Genomic DNA, 20,000 nt, shown 5'->3' on the forward strand with positions numbered 1-20,000 from the left:
AATTATGATAGTTTGATAGATGTATCGACTTGAATTATCACTAACAAGTTCTTTGATTTAGATTAATATGATATATCAGGTACATCTCTTCTAGGATTACACCAAAATGGGAAGTATTATTTTAGTCTTGCCTTCGACTTGAATTGTTAAATTAAATACAAAATTATCGATAATATCAATGATAAAATGATATACAGATTTTTACATACATATATGAATGTCTTTTCCAGAAATGCCCATAAGACTGTCTGGTATTGTTTGACATATTTAGATTTGTTTTTCAATAATATATATATATATATATATATATATATATATATATATATATATATATATATATATATATATATATATTTATATACATATATATATATATATATATATATATATATATATATAAATGTATATATGTATATATATATATATATATATATATATATATATATATATATATATATATATATATATATATATATATATATAAATATACATATATACATGTATATATACATATGTATATATACATATATATATATATATATATATATATATATATATATATATATATATATATATATATATATATATATATATATATATATATATATATAACTGATAGCACAGTAAAATTAAAAAGAATTTAAACTATTATCAAATTCATGAAGCATTAGGATATGAAACCTTCTTATCACGATAAACAAGACCAAGACATATCATTTTCCATGTTTAGAATTGTTGGTTGTTAGTAAAATAAGATATGCTATTCAGGCTCATATTATCTTCCAGATCTACTGAAAATAAACCAAAGGCCTCAGCAAATTGACTTAAAGATCTCATGATTAATCTAAAAGTATTTCTAATATTTATTGGTTTTCATGTTTTATCTGTCTATATCTACCGATATAAAGTAATTATGAATTTCGATAACCTTCTTTAGAGTTATGTTTTATTTCACTGACTACTGAAGCTTTGAATATATTCACAAAAAAAACTAACCATGTTATGTAACTCATTTTCATTGCATTTTCGGATAGCGGCCTTTTTACACGAATGTTTTGTCGATCATTATAAATAGATTAAGGATTGCGGAAAACTTTGCAGTACCGAATCTTACATTTTGTTACTCTCCATCATTAGTGTTAAAGAAGTTAGTAAAAAATATAGATTTACTCTTTGGTAGCGAAATCACATAACATATAAGACGCACTATCAACTATGATTCTATGAAAGTATTGCCAAGTTAAGTTGGCTGCTTGTTAGAGCCCATATTGTCAATATAGTTTTATTTCAACTGGGTGCCGGATATCGGTTTGACGTACTCAGCTATATATTAAAGCGTATTAAAAAAATCACTCTGATAACCTTCAGGTGAGTATAATAATACAAATAACATTTCATGAACGGGATTCCGAAACGTATTGGCTTATTTCTACGTAATTGTGAAACGTTTTAGGTCGTAACTTCCATTGTTTGGTTTTGAACGAATAATCAACATAATTTCCTTACAGATACAATCACAGAATACTGGCAAAGCAATGAGATTTCCTCAATAACAGAACCCCAATGCTTTTGGTGCTTGAATAATCAATTTCTTCTCTACTCTTTGTCTAAATAAAATTTATTAAAACAAAACTCAAATGTTAAATTTAGTGTTTTTGTATTTTTTCTGTACATGCTGGGTCAAGAATTCTAGAATATATATAAGTGTGTGTATGTATGTGTGTGTTTCAGTTTTGTTTGCATAAATAAAGACAGTGAGGGTTCTACGGAACATTTATGTTGTTCAAAGAACTGGAAAAACATCTTAGTTTATTCCAGTCCAAAGATGTCTGAACGAATTCTGTTCCACCAAGATTCCCGACCCCACAGATTAGAGTGAATCCTCACTCTCAGTCGAACTTGGTCTTCGTAATTCAAATGAGTGAAGAACTTGAGTCCAGTTATCTTTTCAACGTCTAGTACGGTGGCACTGAATTCTCGGGCGAACTCTGAAGAACTCTGTGAAAGAAAAATGATAATATATAACAACTTGTTTTTCTTACTATCTTTTTCATTGATATCTTATTTTTATTGAGTATTTAGTTTAATATGGAAAAATCTTAGGTATTACCTGTTCCTAATATTCTTTTTAATGATTACTTCCCCTTTTTGCATTCTGACATGAGGAACACAGTAATATAGTAATTAAAAAACATATTTAAAGGTGTCTGGTTTCAGTTCCAGTCTCATTAGAATAGCTGCTCACCAGAACGTCAGCCGGGCAAGCCTAACCCCACACAGTGTTGCCCAGTTACAACAGTGGCCTCCTCAGTAAACAGCCTAAACTCACAGTCCTGGGTGGGGATCGATCTGCTGCCATGGGAATGGCACTGTACTAGCCAGGAGGCTAGTACGTTATTTAGCATGCATTACTCTGTCTCTGCCATGTTTCATTTGCAGAGAAAATGTGTCCCTATAGATCGCCTGGCACACTTACATATTTATAAGATGGCAATTAAAGTCTCTCTCTCTCTCTCTCTCTCTCTCTCTCTCTCTCTCTCTCTCTCTCTCTCTCTCTCTCTCTCTCTCTCTCTCTCTCTATATATATATATATATATATATATATATATATATATATATATATATATATATATATAAATATATATATATAAATTTATATATATATAAAAATATATATATATATATATATATATATATATATATATATATATATATATATATATATATATATATATATATATACGCAAAACACACACACATATATATAGACATATAAATATATATATATATATATATATATATATATATATATATATATATATATATATATATATATATATATATATATATATATATATATATATATATGAATCTAAATAATATATAAGTAGATATTAGATATGTGTGTATATATACGTAGATATATATATATTTACATACATATATATATATATATATATATATATATATATGAATCTAAATAATATATAAGTAGATATTAGATATGTGTGTATATATACGTAGATATATATATATATATATATATATATATATATATATATATATATATATATATATATATATATATATATAAGTAGATATTAGATATGTGTGTATATATACGTAGATATATATATATATATATATATATATATATATATATATATATATATATATATATTTACATACATATATATATATATATATATATATATATATATATATATATATATATATATATATATATATATATATATATATATATATATATATATATATATATATATATATATATATATATATATATATATATATATACAGTATATAATATACAGATAGATAGGTAGATAGATAGATAGATAGATAGATAGATAGACAGATAGATATATCTATATATGTGTGTGAGAGGGTATTTTTTAGCTTGCAACACAAAACTTTTTTCCTAACAGTGAAGATGGCTGATCATGAAAATTATCATTGGTACCTCATCTGTGCTTAATCTAGGAAATGGTGGATAAACTCTCTGCTTTGGAGTTTTACAGAACATTTGCTTTTCCATACAACTACAAAGAGAGCTCATCAGAAGAACGCCAGACACACCTTTACAATGCACCTTTACCTCTGTACCAACCATGTGTCACACGATCGTACATAGTTCATTTTGTGTATATATTATGCTTGTATCTTCGCTCTTCCCTTGCACTAAAAAGAACCTGAATAAACATGTCTGTTTTTCTCAATGGTAACAGTGTCGATTTTGAACAGGAAATTTCCTGTTGCCTTGAGCTTTTGTATATAAAGGAGAGTGTTCAATAATAAACTCACCCAGTTGCTTGCATCCTGTCATTGAGTCACAACCTTCTCTCGGCCCGTCACATTAGTGACCCCGGAGCGACTCGCTCCTCCCGCCTTCCACCCCCACCCCCCGCCTCTCAGCGTTACTATGACGCCCTCAAAGCATACCTTCTGCAGCAGTACTCACCGTCGCCAGCCGCCCGTATAGCAAAACTTTTTAAGCTCTCTTAACAACCGTTGGGGGACCAAAGGGCTTCGCTCACCCTCGGAAAAATGACCAGTATCACTTGCCTGCAACCTGCTGCAGACAGCTTTCCTCGTGAGGTGAACCTACTTCATGCCCTTTGGGTAAGCCGTTTACCCAAACCTATACTCGCTGCCATACCCGATGTCGATAGTTTACCCATAAAGGACTTGATGACCAAAGCTGACGCCCTTATGGACAGCCACTTCATTACCTTCAAAACCTCCACTCGTGGCAAAGAGGACACCTATTCAACTTCAACCGAAGTTGACGTGAATGCTGTAGGACACACACGCCTATGAATGCCATAGGACACACACGCCTATGAATGCCGTAGGACACTCACGCCTATGAATGCCGTAGGACACACACGCCTATGAATGCCATAGGACTCGCCTACGAATGCCATAGGACACACATGCCTATGAATGCCGTAGGACACACACGCCTATGAATGCCGTGGGACACGCCTATGAATGCCGTAGGACACACACGCCTATGAATGCTGTAGGACACACGCCTATGAATGCCGTAGGACTCACGCCTACCCATCATCCACCACTCGCTCACTCCCTAACCAACGACTTCTACAGCCACTCACTGCCGCTAATCGGCGCAGTTTTTGCTACTACCACTCCAGATTCAGGGTGCCCTTTTTAACATGTACAGTATGTCATTTTTAGGGGGGGAGCCATGTACCAACCGTGTGTCACACGATCGTACATAGTTCATTTTGTGTATATATTATGCTTGTATCTTCGCTCTTCCCTCGCACTAAAAAGAGCCTGAATAAACATGTCTGTTTTTCTCAATGGTAATGGTGTCGATTTTGAACAGGAAATTTCCTGTTATCTTGAGCTTTTGTATATAAAGGAGAGTGTTCAATAATAAACTCACCCAGTTGCTTGCATCCTGTCTTTGAGACATAACCTTCTCTCAGCCCGTCACACCTCTTACGTTGTACGTACTCTTTTTGAATGTTGAAGCAAATCCTTACTAATAAATCTTTAGCAAAATCTGTATCAATTCATTTCTATGCTCCTCTATCCTCCTTTCTCCTAACAATTGCATACTGCATATTCTTATCCCCAACCTATCGCTCCTCCATTCATTTCCCATTGTCAGACCATCTCAAAACCTACTACTCTGTCCTATCACCTACTTTAACTCTTTCACCACTCCTAAGTATCTCTTCATTCCTCATCCTTCAGTCTCATACCACATATGATGCAGGAACAATTCATGCACCACATGTACCTTCCAACGGTTTTCTGTCTTTCGACACCCACACTTCACTTGACTCAAAAATCTCTCCAAACATTCCTACCTATATTTCCATAGCCTAAGTTTCCTCCCCTTTGTATAAAAGCATGCTATCTTCTGCTTTTCCCTTCTGTATGACTCACCTTTTCTCTCATCCTACTAACACTCAAAATATCTTCTACCAAAAACCTTCTCTATACTTTGCCATAGAAACCATCCATATCATTCATTGATTCCTCCCCGGTCCCCAGATACAATCATAACAATGCTATTGTATGCAGATAATCTCAGCTTTCTCCTCTTGCAAACAGTTTCAAAAATTTTCGCAAATCTGAGTATTCTCTCTTTGTTATCCCTAATTTGTGCTAAACCTCCTGATGACACCAGACCTTCCACACTTAAATTGCAACCCAGCTTTTTATCATACAGCTTTATTTGTAGATACCAAAAGGCCTTGGAAACAAGTTTTCACCCAAATTAGTCACACTTTCTTCCACAAACTTATTTTACATCCACCGTGAAAACTTTTTATTGCTTCTAGCAATTTACTCACTACATTATTTAGCCTGCCATCCTCACATTGCCCCTTTAAGAATTCTATGATAAGCTCTTCTATAGACCTATGTAAGTTACACACGACTTCTGGGCCTATGACCGCATAATTATACAAAATTCAAATACTTCTGCTACTTCGGTTTGTTTAAACCTTAGACAATTCTTCATCCATTCTCTGTTTATATAGACCATATACCCTTTTTATTTACATGTTACCTAACAGACTTGTTTTAATGTACTTTAAGGCTACATTTTCACCTCTTCTTCCATGTCCTCCACTTCTGTTTATAATAACCTTTGCTTCAACAAAAAACCATCGGATGTACTGTACCTCCATTCGCTCCTGTTCTCTCCATTACATCCAACAACTTACTCTTGCATGCACTCTAAACTAATAACTAATCTAACAAACTTCTTTTTCCTTTCTTTCTCTTTACTTACTAATACTATAAATTTGTTTTCTTTGAAAACCCAATATTTCCTAAAATCAAGTATCTTTTCAAACACATTACCATTAGAATCTCCATTCTAATTTGCTTATGGAACGCCATATCTGCCCACAATACCATTTCTTTTTCTGTCACCTAACTTTGCATTCAAATAAATTAGTGTACCACTCTTTCATGGCCTCCAAACACTGCAAGTTACCAATTGAAGCTCCTAAAGAATACTCGGTGCTACATTAGTAGGTGGTCTACCATTATGTTTCTACTTTAGTAGGAAGTCTATCAGTGTATTTCTACTTTAGTAGGCGGTCTACCCGTATGTTTCTACTTTAGTAAGTAGTCTACCTATAATATTCTATTCTGCATGACGATTTCCAGCGTGAGTGATAATGTGAGCTGACAGTACAAAACATTATTGGGCTTCGATCTCGGCTACAGTTCTAATGGATTTTGCTCTGCCGTGGCTTGTGCGGTCGCAAAATTAACATTACATCAATGCTCTTATGTTCTGGCGAGCAGTACATGTTGAGCTGTGCTCGTAAACCCCATTGGTCATTATTATGGGGATATTCTTTTACTTTCTCATGAGCCCCAATAGCTATTTTAGCAGGCTATTCTTCTGGAATAAATTACTTTACCTATTTTGCACTCACGTTGTATTATTGTCTTTATCTCGGCGTTGCACATAGAAGTACTGGGTGTCTCTATCTTATTTCAATCCCCTTTTATTAAGTAGGCAACCTGTTCTAACAAATATACAAGGCAGTGAACCTCACATGGCTAATTGTAGCTTTAATTTTGCAATTAGACCACTTGTTGAAAAAAACAAGGACGGTAGATCTCACTTTCTTTGGTAGATCAAGAATTGCATGGTAGACCGTCTACCAAAGTAGCCCCGAATACTCTCCCTCATTCTCATACTTCTCTATTCATGGTCCATACCAACTTAATATCACAGCTTCTAACACAATGGAACTAACATTTGTGCTCTTTCACTGACACCAGAATTTTCTTGATTTTATTATTATTATTATTATTATTATTATTATTATTATTATTATTACTTACTAAACTACAACCCTAGTTGAGAGAAGCAGGACGCTATAAGCACAGGGGCTCCAACAGGGAAAATAGCCCAGTGAGGACAGGAAACAAGGATAAAAAATATTTTAAGACCATAAACAACATTAAAATAAATATTTCCTATATAAACTATAAAAACTTTAACAAAATAAAAGGAAGAAAATTAAGATAGAATAGTGTGTCCGAGTGTGCCCTCAAGCAAGGTAACTGTAACCCAAGACAGTGAAAGACCATGGTACAGAGTCTATGGCACTACCCAAGACTTAGAAAACAATGGTGTGGTAGAGGGGGGGGGGGAGCTTGGAGGCACTCCCCCTGAGGATGTATCAGCTCTCATTTTAGATTCTCATAACTAAAAGGAATTGTGTTTTAGGAACCTTCTTTTGGCGTGACCAATGCTTAGACAGATTAGGAATATCATGCCTGGAAGGGGCTGTACACCTCAGAAATTTTCCTGATTACGTTTACGGGACAATTATCCAGATAATCAGTTACTTCTTTGAGAGAGATCGTGAAAAGAGTCAAGTATGGTGTCATTGATAGCCATATTTTAGGTTTTAGCTACAAACTTGGGAACAAAACAGAAGGACAATTCTCTCCACCCTTGGAGTTTGGAAAAAAAAGGCTAGCCATGCAACTCCCTTATCATCTTCGCCGAGGCTAGAGCAAGAAGGAAGACAGTTTACAGGGTTATGACACTGTCCATGACTAATGTAAGAATTCGTAGGATGCTACCTTAAAGGATCTAAGAACCTAAATCAAATTCCAAGACAGGGGTTTGAGTTCCTGAGGAGGCAGGTCTGTTTAAAGTTCCTGATGAGAACTGAGGGTCCCAGCGAAGAGAATAGGATGAGTACCTTCAGCCTAAAGACTCGGCTCAAGGCCAAGCAATAGCCTTTTGCTACAACTAGGGGACTAACGGCCTTGAGTGGAGCAATATCCTTAGTATGGTAGACCTCTGTGGAAGACTTACAGAGGTACTGTATCCGGAAAGTTGCTTTGAAGCTGGTCCCGAAAAGCCTCTCTTTCAAAGGTTCTGGATAACCTCCAGCCATGAAGAGATAGCTAGTGGACCATATCGCAGAACTTTTGAACATGTTGTCGGGGTAGGTTTGGGCATTCTGAAACTTTTCTTGGAACTTCTGCAAGGAGATCAAGCAGGTCTGGATACCACCCAGCTTGTTGCCATTTTGGGGCGACTATAATATGGTAATCTTAAGTAGGTTTCCTTAAAAAGTACTTTTACCACAGCAAATAAGATATTTATCTGATATTTTATATAGATTCTAACTTCAATGCTTTTAATCTAATATCAGGCAATTTTAAGAAAGGAAACTATTCAAACTTGTGATAAACTAAAAACAATTAAATTCTAGATTATCCCATTGAAGAGAGAGAGAGAGAGAGAGAGAGAGAGAGAGAGAGAGAGAGAGAGAGAGAGAGAGAGAGAGAGAGAGAGAGAGAGAGAGTGCGTTTCTTGTTACTGTATTACACATTGCAATTTTTTCATAATGTGTTTTGTAATTATAAAAGGGCGTATAATCATATAAACATATTTGGAGGGTTTTTAAACAAAATATTTTCGTCGGTACTGTAACGTTGTGCAAACAAGTCGGGTGTTAGCATATTAGTCAGTTGCAGTCTATGAGTTAGGGGTGTCCATTTGTACCACCTGAGCTAACCAGCTCTAATGTATATTTTTCATAAGTCTGATGCTCCTCTATAAGAAAAAAAAAAAAAAACATGCTAATACTTCACGGTGTACAGCTTTCTATGTGTTATAACATTACTTTGTAACAATCCAATGATGATCATACATTTTGAGGGAAGTGCATTTTGATCATCAATTAAAATATGATATCTACCAAATTCAACCAAACTTTGCTTAAACCATGCCACAATAAGTTTTTTCTGCTAGAAATATCAAATACTAATGTGAAATAAGCTCCTTGCTAAATCAGATTAGGTAGCGAATATCTCACTTTGGTACCTATTAGTTATGTCCCATGCAACTTTAAGTAAATACATGAGAGAATAAACTTTGCCACTTTTCCAGGCACAATGAAAATGTTTATTGAATGCAATTATCCATTCTGTAAACTCAAAAGCCACTGTAGTGACTGGCACATGCCTGTATACCAGATGTAATAACAAATTTTATCTCTGGTTGCAAGTGAGTGCACTGAAAGGAGAAGTGGATGATTTCATAATAGTCACCAGACCAGGAAACAAATTGTGCTTCAATGTGGATTAAAACATCTGAGAATATGGCTAGCATTAACACATCAGGCCCAAAGTGTATTATCCGTCAAACACCATTCAGTGATCATCACAATCCGAAGCTGATACTCACAAAGGACTTTGATTACTGGAAAACATTGTTGGAGGCTGCTAAAGTATGGATGAATGACATAGTACTTGAGATAGCATAGACTGTTACAGAACAGAAAATTTCAAACATCTATCACAGACACTGCAGAAGCCTCTTCACATCGAAAGGGTTTCTGAATCACTGAAACATAAAGACGAGCAACAGAAACATTCAGAATAAACTGTTTTGGGGAAAAAAATAATTTAGAAAGATCATGCTCGAAGGCATGAGTGTACAAGAAGAAATACAATTTTTGTCAAAAAAATGAATACAAGAAAGGAACCAATATCAGGGAGGGATTGACCAAGGCCCAAGAGCTCAGAACTGATGTAACTCTGAGAAAGGCAGCCACAAGAGAAGGTGGCCCAAGGATAATTTCATTAACTGGTAGAGATATCAATGCTTCTGGAACTCATTATTACAAGACCTGCTATGAAGCTTATACTGGGAAATCAAAACACCAAGAGAATCAGCAAGATCACAAGAAAGCAACAGGAAATTCAGAGTCATATCAAACATCAGAAGAGGAAGCACACACCATGCTTATGGAGTATATAAAAAATGAATTGATCAGCAATCCGAACTTTGTTCCTTTTTCTAATTTGATAGATAAGCTGAAAGAGCTTAGGCTTACCAGAGGAATAGAATAAAAAATCAGATTTAGCAAAGAAACACATTCTTCAGAAACTAGAGAAGACGTCTAGTGATGAACTGCTCATATTTTCCAATGAATGAGGAAAGGTTCTGGTCTCACCATACAATCTTGATCAAGAAAAATTAGCAAAAAGAAAAAAAATAAAACTCAGAAAAAGGAACTAACAGATTGGGAAAATAACAAACTGTCAAAGAATGTTGCTCTGTACCTGCAACAAAGTGTCAAGGACTGTCAAAAAATATCTCCATGGTCTATTCCCCAAGATATTTTGGATGTCTTGCAAACTGGTAAACCTGATGAAATCATTACGTTCTTCAGGGTACTTTTGTCTGGTAACCCAAAAAACATGGATCCCTCAGCAAGGGTCTTCTGCCTTTCTAACAGAATGAGTCAGGGTGTGGTCGATACTATTTCATCAGGCAGTCAGAAGACTCCAAAATATATGCTACTGTCAAATGGTATCAAGATTCGAGAAATGTTGAACTGATCTAGATAAGGAAGAGACTAGGCCATGGTGTCTCATATCACCAGCTTGCTTATGCACTGAATGACCATGTTGTTCTATTATGTCTTCACCAACTTGTTGAAGGACAACATCGATAGACTAGAGGCCACTCTGACTGGAGCAGATATTTCACACAGAGTGAATGGATGTGCATCCAGCCAGCCACTGCAGGTATGCACATGTCCCAAAATGTGTGACATCAATTGGCTAAAATACACAGAAATGTGCAAATTGAATGACTGACAATTGGCCACCTAGCAATGACATCGCTGTGCTAAACTTTTTTGATGAGGATGATGATGGCGATGAAGAAGAGGAAGTAATCAAACTGTTTGTGCTAGGGTGTGGATAGAGTGAGAGTAGGGATTAGAATGTTTTTTTTTTTTTTTTTTTTTTTTTTTTTTTATAATTATCAAACTCATTTGTGCATTTGAACAAGCAACATTCAGAGACTCTAAATTGGAATAAGCAGGTGTGGTGTGTATCTGAGAGATGATGATGATAAGCTATAATGAAAAAAAAAATGTTCATATGTATGTATGAAGATCAAAGGGTTAATATAATGGTATTTTTTTTATCTTTCCTTGCATCACAGTGCTTGTCTAATGACACACTTTGGGGTAAGTGCTGAGGTGTTTGTAAATAAATAAAAAGATCTTCCTTCGAGATATTTGTGAATGAAGAAGGTTTACAGTAACCAGCACAATAATTAATAATAAACATCAGACTGGCCTTTTGAGTTTTTTTTTTTCTGGAAACAACATTCACTGATAACATGTTGGAGATTTTCTTAGTTTGGCTCAGTGATTTTATAAGATATGACAGAATATTCCCTACGCCTGTATTTTAATGCAATACGTATGACACTAAATATCACAACATAAGTTATATGTGACCAAATGCGCAGTCTAGGGGTACTGAAGATATGAAAATATTTGAACTGGCCCCCATTTGAAGGCTGAGCTCATACTCGCTTATGCAGTCAGTCCTTCCCTGACCAACTGTGAGAAAGTTCTGGTTTTATTGAAAATAGGCTATTTTTTCCAAATCTAGTACTCATGAAAAAAGAATGCTTGGAAACAGAGGAACCCATATCTAGATCATACAGATCAGTCAACTACAAATACTTCTAGGCAAAACATCAACTTCAGGAGACTAAATTTGCAACCATCTTAAAAAATGGCCGCCTCCTTGAAATTTCAAGTGGCTAATCAAATAGATTTTATTAGTATGACTTAAAGAATAATTGTGGCAGATCTTATGCTTGTATCATCATGTGCATGATTCCTCTCTGTAACTGATGTTAACTTCTGTACTAGTGATACATACTGTACAGTATTCTACCAGGATAGGCTGTTAAATAACAGAGAAACAGAGATAAAGAGATGGAGAGAGGGAGAGAGCGAGTTGGGGATATTGATATTGGAAGCATAGAATTGTAAATTGCTGTACTATATATATATATATATATATATATATATATATATATATATATATATATATATATATATATATATATATATATATATATATATATATATATATATATATATATAGTATATACCTGCATTATCAAGAGAAGCCATTGCCTGGTCTTCCTTGGTCCTGGCGGATAATTGCCTCTCATTTGAAGAGACATAAATCTACCTTCATTATTAAGAGCAGGTATTGCCTGGTGTGTGCGTGTGGACATTACGAAACTTGTACACACAAAATTTGAAAAGGAAGACTTACCAAGCAATTTGTGACTGTCAGGTACTGAGGGTAAACAAATGCTGCTGCGTCGAGGTAGTTGTGAGGACATTTGGACAAATCATCTACCATATGGAGGCAGCGAGTCACCACCATGAAGACATGCGTTGGTACCAGGAGAGCCCCACTTGAGCTGTCGTTTAAGAGGATATGTTAGAAAGACAGGGGCAATATCACAAATAGCCTACTTCTTTGTGCATTGCAGAATCATATTATAACACCTCGAGAAAATAACCGGTTATCAATATAATTCAGAAAGGGGGGAATCAACCGCTTTGTAGAGACAAGAGAGGAGTGTCAAATGTTACTTTAGTTCTGATTTTTATCAATGAATGGCATTGAACCAAAAAAATATAATTGAGAGGTAAAATGTTCATTGCGGAGTAATACATAGTGGAGGTAACCAGATGACTACGGAAAGTTATGCATGGAAACATTTCGTTACATTATCTTGAATGTTTATAACAAGTGGGGGTGTGGGTGAGTCTGGCTAAGAAAAGAACCTCGTTCATTGTCTCATGTTCGGATTAGCGTTATTGAATACGTTACCCAAGTGGGACCAGGTCGTCCGCAAACGTATCGGCGTCGTAGTCAAAGACGGGTCCGCTGATGACATTGATGGTCCCATACTGGCTTCCCCACTTTTCTACATAAGTGAGTAACTGTTCCCATCGCTTTGCTAATTGGTTGGTAAAAGGAACAGCATTACTGGTTAAGAAGGGTAATTGAGCGCGTTCCCTCCTCCCGATGAAACCTGGAAAAAGGAAATAAGTATAAAAATCCTTTATTGCGAATTTGCAAAAATCAGTGATGAATAAAAGTATATCGAACATTGTAGCCACAGCTAAGTTCTCTTTTACTACTAAAGCCACTTAGTCAGGTTACCAATACAGTTTACGGAATTTTATCAGGATATGAGGAGGATTGTGTATTTAAATCTCTGGAGTTTGATTAGTTTATCTTTTATTATTTTCATGATAGATCAGCAGTTTCATGTGATAATGGGGATGAATTTAGCAAAAACCTGCCGGGACGAAAAATGATATCTTACTACAGGTAAGATCATTTTTATTTTGTCATTTTCAGTTAACTATTTCTATTTACCTCTTGAAAATATTCTATTTGTACATTTTACGTAGCTTAACTCTTAATTAAGATATATTATGGCAATTATTCTTTTTATCACCTTGGGAAGCTGGTGGAAATATAATTACTTTGCTTCCATATTATTTTGCATTTTTAAACACAAAAATATAAATCATCTAAATTCTATGATTAACCTAAATTTGCACACCAGTAGTGATTTTCTTTATACCAGGAAATTTTGCTCAATATCAACATTTTATTATTTGCATTTGTAATTACTAGGTAGTAGGTTGGCCAGGGCACCAGCCACCCGTTGAGATACTACCGCTAGAGAGTTATTGGGTCCCTTGACTGGCCAAACAGTACTGCATTGGATCCCTCTCTCTGGTTACGGCTCATTCTGTCTGCCTACACATACACGGAATAGTCTGGCATATTCTTTCCACATTCTCCTCTGTCCTCATGCACCTGACAACACTGAGATTACCAAACAATTCTTCACTCAAGGGGTTATTTACTGCACTGTAATTGTTCAGTGGTTACTTTCCTCTTGGTAAGGGTAGAAGAGACTTTGGTAAGCAGCTTTTCTAGGAGAAGGTCACTCCAAAATCAAACCATTGTTCTCTAGTCTTGGGTAGTGCCATAGCCTCTGTACCATGGCCTTCCACTGTCTTAGATTAGAGTTCTCTCGTTCTAGGGTACAGAGCCTATTGCAATCTCTCTCTCTCTCTCTCTCTCTCTCTCTCTCTCTCTCTCTCTCTCTCTCTCTCTCTGTGTGTGTGTGTGTGTGTGTGTAACCAAAGCATTATCGTAACTATCATGGCAAATAGAATTTGATTTTCAGACTTACCCGTAGGAAAGAGAGGATAGCCAGTAACGTTGTAAGGAGAAACGCTGCGGTAGAGGTGACAGGAGGGAGACAGCTGGGCAGGAAGCCTAAAATCACTCCGCCATTTACCGTAGGAGCTTCTTTGTTTCGGCTTCGCGTCTAGAGTGTAGCTCGTCCACAAAGGCATTTTGACAAGAGACGAATACCCTGCGGAAAGCGATAACATGGTTGAGGAGCGTAGTATGCAAATCTCAGCGCTATTTGTCTACAGTTGTGTTGCTATGAATTCAAACACACATGCACGTGTGAGTGTGCATGTGTGTATGTGTGCTTATTGTTTCCATAACTTGACTGATGCTCCCAGTTACTCAGTTTGTTAAGCTGGATAATTACTGAATGAGACTGGAATTGCCTCGGTGATATCAACATCCAACAGTAAGATTGACCAAAATATGAAAGAGAAGTAGTACGTGTGTGATACAGCTGGGGCATATATCGTGTTGTAATTCAACTGTAGTATTCTCTACGATTGTTAAGTTCTCCAGCAACACTTCCATTTTGCGTAATTCTATTTCCTCATTGTCATAAAATCTAAAAAGAAGATTAAGACCTAATCTCCACTTACAGTGGATTGAAAGGGACATTATGGTTATTTACTAAGTTTTAACAAAAGAGTAACATGAGATTGTTTACTTTAAATTATTGTAAAGAGTAATAGAAGAAGGCAAACAGTGCTGCAATGGATGTTGATAAGACTAATAATCAAATTATGACATGACTAATATTTGATCTACAGTATATTGATAAAAACCCGGTTAACTAAAAATTATCACAAACGAGGCATTGAACATATTTTTTTAAAAGAAATCCATAAAGAGGCTTTGTGAATATGTAAAATCCATAAAATCAAGTGAAAGTACACTTTCTAAAGAAAAAAAAAACAGATGAAGCAGTAGAATGTATATATAATATTAATTGTAAGAATTGTAAATGTATATTTCCTAATAAAAGAAAGAAAACTATATCCACGGCCTTTATCAGAAATGCACTTTGTTCATGAATGCCCGTCGTTAGTGTACGTTTTATATTGGAAAGAAATCCCACCTCACATGTTGAGTAAATATCAAATTATTGTCCGAATTACGACATTATTCCCAAATTACTACAGATTTCGATCAGTGGCAAGCACTCTTTCATCATCAGGCTTTTGCCACCCGCAGACCAATATGCCTGGTTAGGACGATAGGCTGGCATTGGAGCCATGGTTGGTATACAGTAGATAAAGTCGGCCTTTGTGCAATGGCTTACGTAAGTGGTGCTGAGGCGCTAAGCCGGATTATATGTAAGTTGCAGAAAAGGAAATTTTGTGGTTCATCTTCCTTGGTTGATGAGTTCAGAAGTACATAGCAGGGCTCTTAATCTCATTAACACCTTAATACACTTATCACTAGGTGTATTATGTGCCCTTGGGGCAACGACGTATGCTGAAATACCAAACCAAACCAATATCTAGCTTCAAAGTCTTGAGGAACTCAGGATTATGTCTTTATTCATTTTATAGTTAAAGTTCTTTCCAGATGTTCTTGATTTTGTGGCCAAATTTGGTTCACTGTCTGACTTCTTACTTCTGTCTTCTTTCACAAGGTATGTGGAACACTTTTCAGACTCTAGACCACTAATTCATCTTGTTTCTGAATTTTTTTTTTGCTTCAAGCAACTGCTACTAGAGTTGCAAATGATCAGCGGCAGTTGCTCAAAGCAAAAACAACCCTTATCAGAAGCAATGAATTAGAGCTTTAGAGTCCAAACAACGTTTGGCGATCATTGATGAGCTATGATTGATCATCGTTAAGTGATAATCACATAAGAGCTAAACGTACCCGTAGGGATAGAAAACTGTCAGTTGTGTAGAGGCTGGTTTATCTTTTTGGATTAGATGGATCTAAAGCATGAAGCAGAATTTTAGTATCAGGTTCCATCTCTAGTTGGTGGCCTTCCATGTTGCTAAATAAAGGGGTATGCAATGCATATGCTTGACCTGTAAATTGTCTCTTATAGGCAATTGTAGGAACATCTTCAATACCAAGTCATGAAAAGTGGTGCACCATCTGAAGCTTTTTCCTGTCCTTTTACTCATGTCTTGGATTGTTTTCGATTATCAGGTGATGGGTTTCATTATTTTTGTAATATATGATCAGCTTATTGTCAGTGTTTTCAATTGGCTTTAAAGTCCATCTAAAATTTATATACAGTGATATTTTTTTCTTACAATCTATTCAAATGCATAGTGCATCATAGAGTAATTTTATTCACTGAAGAACATTGTCTTGGTGGGGGTGTTGATTCTGTCCATTATATCACTTATCAAAAGCATTTTTAAAAAGATGATCAGATGCCAAATTAAGAGGCCCTCACTTCTTATATTTAGTCATAAAACTTTATAGGGTAAAAAAAAAGAATGGAGAGACTTGACTAATTTGTTCTTGTGTTAACTTCATATCTAGAAATGAAAGTTTACTACTAATGTTGTTTACATAATTTGAGAGTAAAATGTTCTTCAAAGGCATGCTGCATTATTGTGAGTTTTCCTTATTTTATACCGAGATATATGTATTTTTTTTTTCTTTTTTTTTTTAATTGGAGAGAAGGGCTGGAGTGTACAACGGATGTACTAAGGGGGAGCCCATAGGCACAATATCCACCTAAACAAATGGCCATGATTAGTGAAGGGCACTGATGTTACATATCTTTAAGAGGGCTTTGAGATTAAATTCTGTTATGGAATGGAGTCATTATGATAGGTTATATCTCCAACTATGCTCATCTCCTGCAAAAACAAATTGAGAAAATGCTATCTAAATTCAGTCAGTCAAAGGTGCCTTCTAGAGAAAGCTTTTAAATGGCCGGAGGAACTTGGGTTATATAAGAGTTATATACATTGAATTGCCATACTATTCCACAGGTAAAGGTAGATTGTTTGAGCTAATGGGATGGATCTGCTTGCCGTTGATAGGGATATTAATGTTCCTATGAATAAAAGTAGACAGGTTACAGGTTACCTCTTAAAACGTGTTTCCTGGAACATGGATAATTTCTTTGATGAATTGGTTTAGTCTTGCTTTTTAACTGTGTTTCTCCTGATGTTTCTAATTTCACATTCAATATTCAGGATGCTTTCCCATCTCTGTTGAAATGTGACTCATATTTCAATGTTGTATTGTAAAGACCTCATTTCTTGTATCCTATTGTTGGCATTTTCCAAATCCTTAACTAAAAGTTTGCGTTTAGAATCCTCCCTTTGGTAATCTGATTGGGTTGGAAGGGATGTGTGCCTGGAAATTCTACCACATTCTATTTAAAATCAGTGTAGATGAGAACTTTGACATCTAAATTCTTCTTGATGGGCCAGGCTTTTACTATTGTATTTGATAGGAGTGCAGGCTAGTATTTTGACATATATGCTAATGATTTTATATCTTTAGAAACATTAAAATTACTACTACCTATCATGGAGACTTTGTGATTGATGTCATCTCTTTATCTTGATAATTTGAATAAAGTGTAGTCATTATTATTATATAAATACAGCGGTCATTTCTATGTAAATACTCCCCTATCTAAAAAAGGAGGGATAGCGCATATATATATATATATATATATATATATATATATATATATATATATATATACATAACTCATATCTATTTTAAAACGAATCCTTTTGTGCCACTGGATGTGCCATTAATGCATTATTTATATCCAATGGATTTAACAGTGATATGACGGAGTAAATAATTGAAGTATCATATGAGCTGCGAAAATCTTCACGGAATCTTCACGGATTTCATCTCTCTTCGGGGTGCCCTTGTGCAAGAGCCCGTGTCTTGCTATAGGCAAAGCGTTCTTAAACGAACGAACGAACGAACTGATTTCTACGCCTTTCAAAAGTTAGAAACCCTGCCTCATTTCTGTGAACCTTTGTTTGCTTGTATTTTATTTTTCATAAATATGTAAGTAATACTCCTCACTTGTAAGATTTGTTTTGGTTTGTTAAAGAAAAATAATGCTTCATGAAGTGATGTACTTAGCCCTCAATATACTGTAGCTTTATACTCTTTTTTTATATATATAAGTTACAAATGTCTCAGCGATAAAGATGTTAAAAAAACTATGAACAAATGTGCTTGATCACAACTCCATTAAACTTGTCCTCTTTTCCGAGCACACTCACCTGTCACGGTATCTGGGTGTGGAAGGAGAAGAACAGAATCCCTGAGGCGTCCCATGGCCGGCAGTCCCCATGGCAAATGTTCCCTTACGACGGATGGTAAATTCTCGTGAGCTTCCTCCAGTAATTCCAGCAACTCCTCGGCTTCATCTTCATCTCCCTCGCAGTGTAAATCAGAAAATTTATCTTCGAGGTCATCTTCGGAGGGCAGAACTCCTACTGCAGGTGGTACCTCCTTCAAGAGAAGTTTTGGTATATTACAATATTACCTAAATTGTTAAATTATCCTAGATAATAATTCTCTTATATTATCAATAATATTATGATTATTAATATTACTACTTAAAGCGTTGATATAATCTCATTACTAAGGCTTTATCATGATTATCATTATCGTTATAATATCATTATCATTAGTAGTAGCAATGCATTAGTTGTAGTAGTAGTAGAAGTCGTCGTAACAGCAGTAGAGATTAATAAATCAATTGATTAATCAATAATAAGGATAATAATGAAGCTTCTACTAGGCTCTCAATAAATATCCAGGAACCGTGCTTTCATACCGACATTCATTCGAGTGACCGCGATGGTTAACGTAGCACCGGACCGCCTCCAACTTCGTTTCCTGGAAGCCTTACACACATTACAGAAAAAAAAAAAAAAAATCTAATGTTCCCACGTTGCCACAGGAGGGTTTGGTCGGTGACCATCGAATGAAAAACTCGGCCCCATCCACGATATATACCCAACAAACAGGAAAGGTCAACCAATCAAGAGGTAATAAACTATCTCAACCCATCATGGATTATTCAGACTAACTTCTCCGGTAATGTACAGTACGAGTATATAACACTTACAAACCTTTTGTCAATGCAGCTAACTCCTGGTAATGTATAGTCGATAAAAAATCTTATATTTTATATTAATAAGATTCTGCTGATACATAATTTTTCTTAACAGGGGTCATACGGAAATATCAATAGTAATAATAGTTACGATAAACCTGAAGAGGAGAAAACTCATTGAGGCTAGATGTCTAGGATTCTATTTATATCAAAACATATAATAAATTAACTAGAGGTAGTCCTCTTCAATTATACACACACACGCATATATATATATATATATATATGACACCAAGAAATACAGCCGTTTCTAGCCCACTGTATGACAAAGGATGTCTGGTAC

General features: G+C 35.2%; 1 protein-coding gene across 2 annotated transcripts in view; it reads right to left on the minus strand.

Moving 5' to 3' along the window:
* Positions 1 to 618: 618 nt before the first annotated feature.
* Positions 619 to 20,000, minus strand: part of LOC137620753 (venom phosphodiesterase-like) — a 46,996-nt gene continuing 27,614 nt past the window's right edge. For both annotated transcript variants that reach the window (XM_068351144.1, XM_068351143.1), the window contains exons 11-15: positions 18,816 to 19,047; positions 14,606 to 14,791; positions 13,219 to 13,423; positions 12,652 to 12,802; positions 619 to 1,998 (exon numbers count right to left, since the gene is read on the minus strand). In XM_068351144.1, coding sequence (XP_068207245.1) covers positions 1,810 to 1,998; positions 12,652 to 12,802; positions 13,219 to 13,423; positions 14,606 to 14,791; positions 18,816 to 19,047 — 963 coding nt within the window. In that variant the 3' untranslated portion in view covers positions 619 to 1,809. The remainder of the gene's footprint in view (positions 1,999 to 12,651; positions 12,803 to 13,218; positions 13,424 to 14,605; positions 14,792 to 18,815; positions 19,048 to 20,000) is intronic.

Source organism: Palaemon carinicauda, chromosome 27, assembly GCF_036898095.1.
Source record: "Palaemon carinicauda isolate YSFRI2023 chromosome 27, ASM3689809v2, whole genome shotgun sequence".
Lineage (NCBI taxonomy): Eukaryota > Metazoa > Arthropoda > Malacostraca > Decapoda > Palaemonidae > Palaemon > Palaemon carinicauda.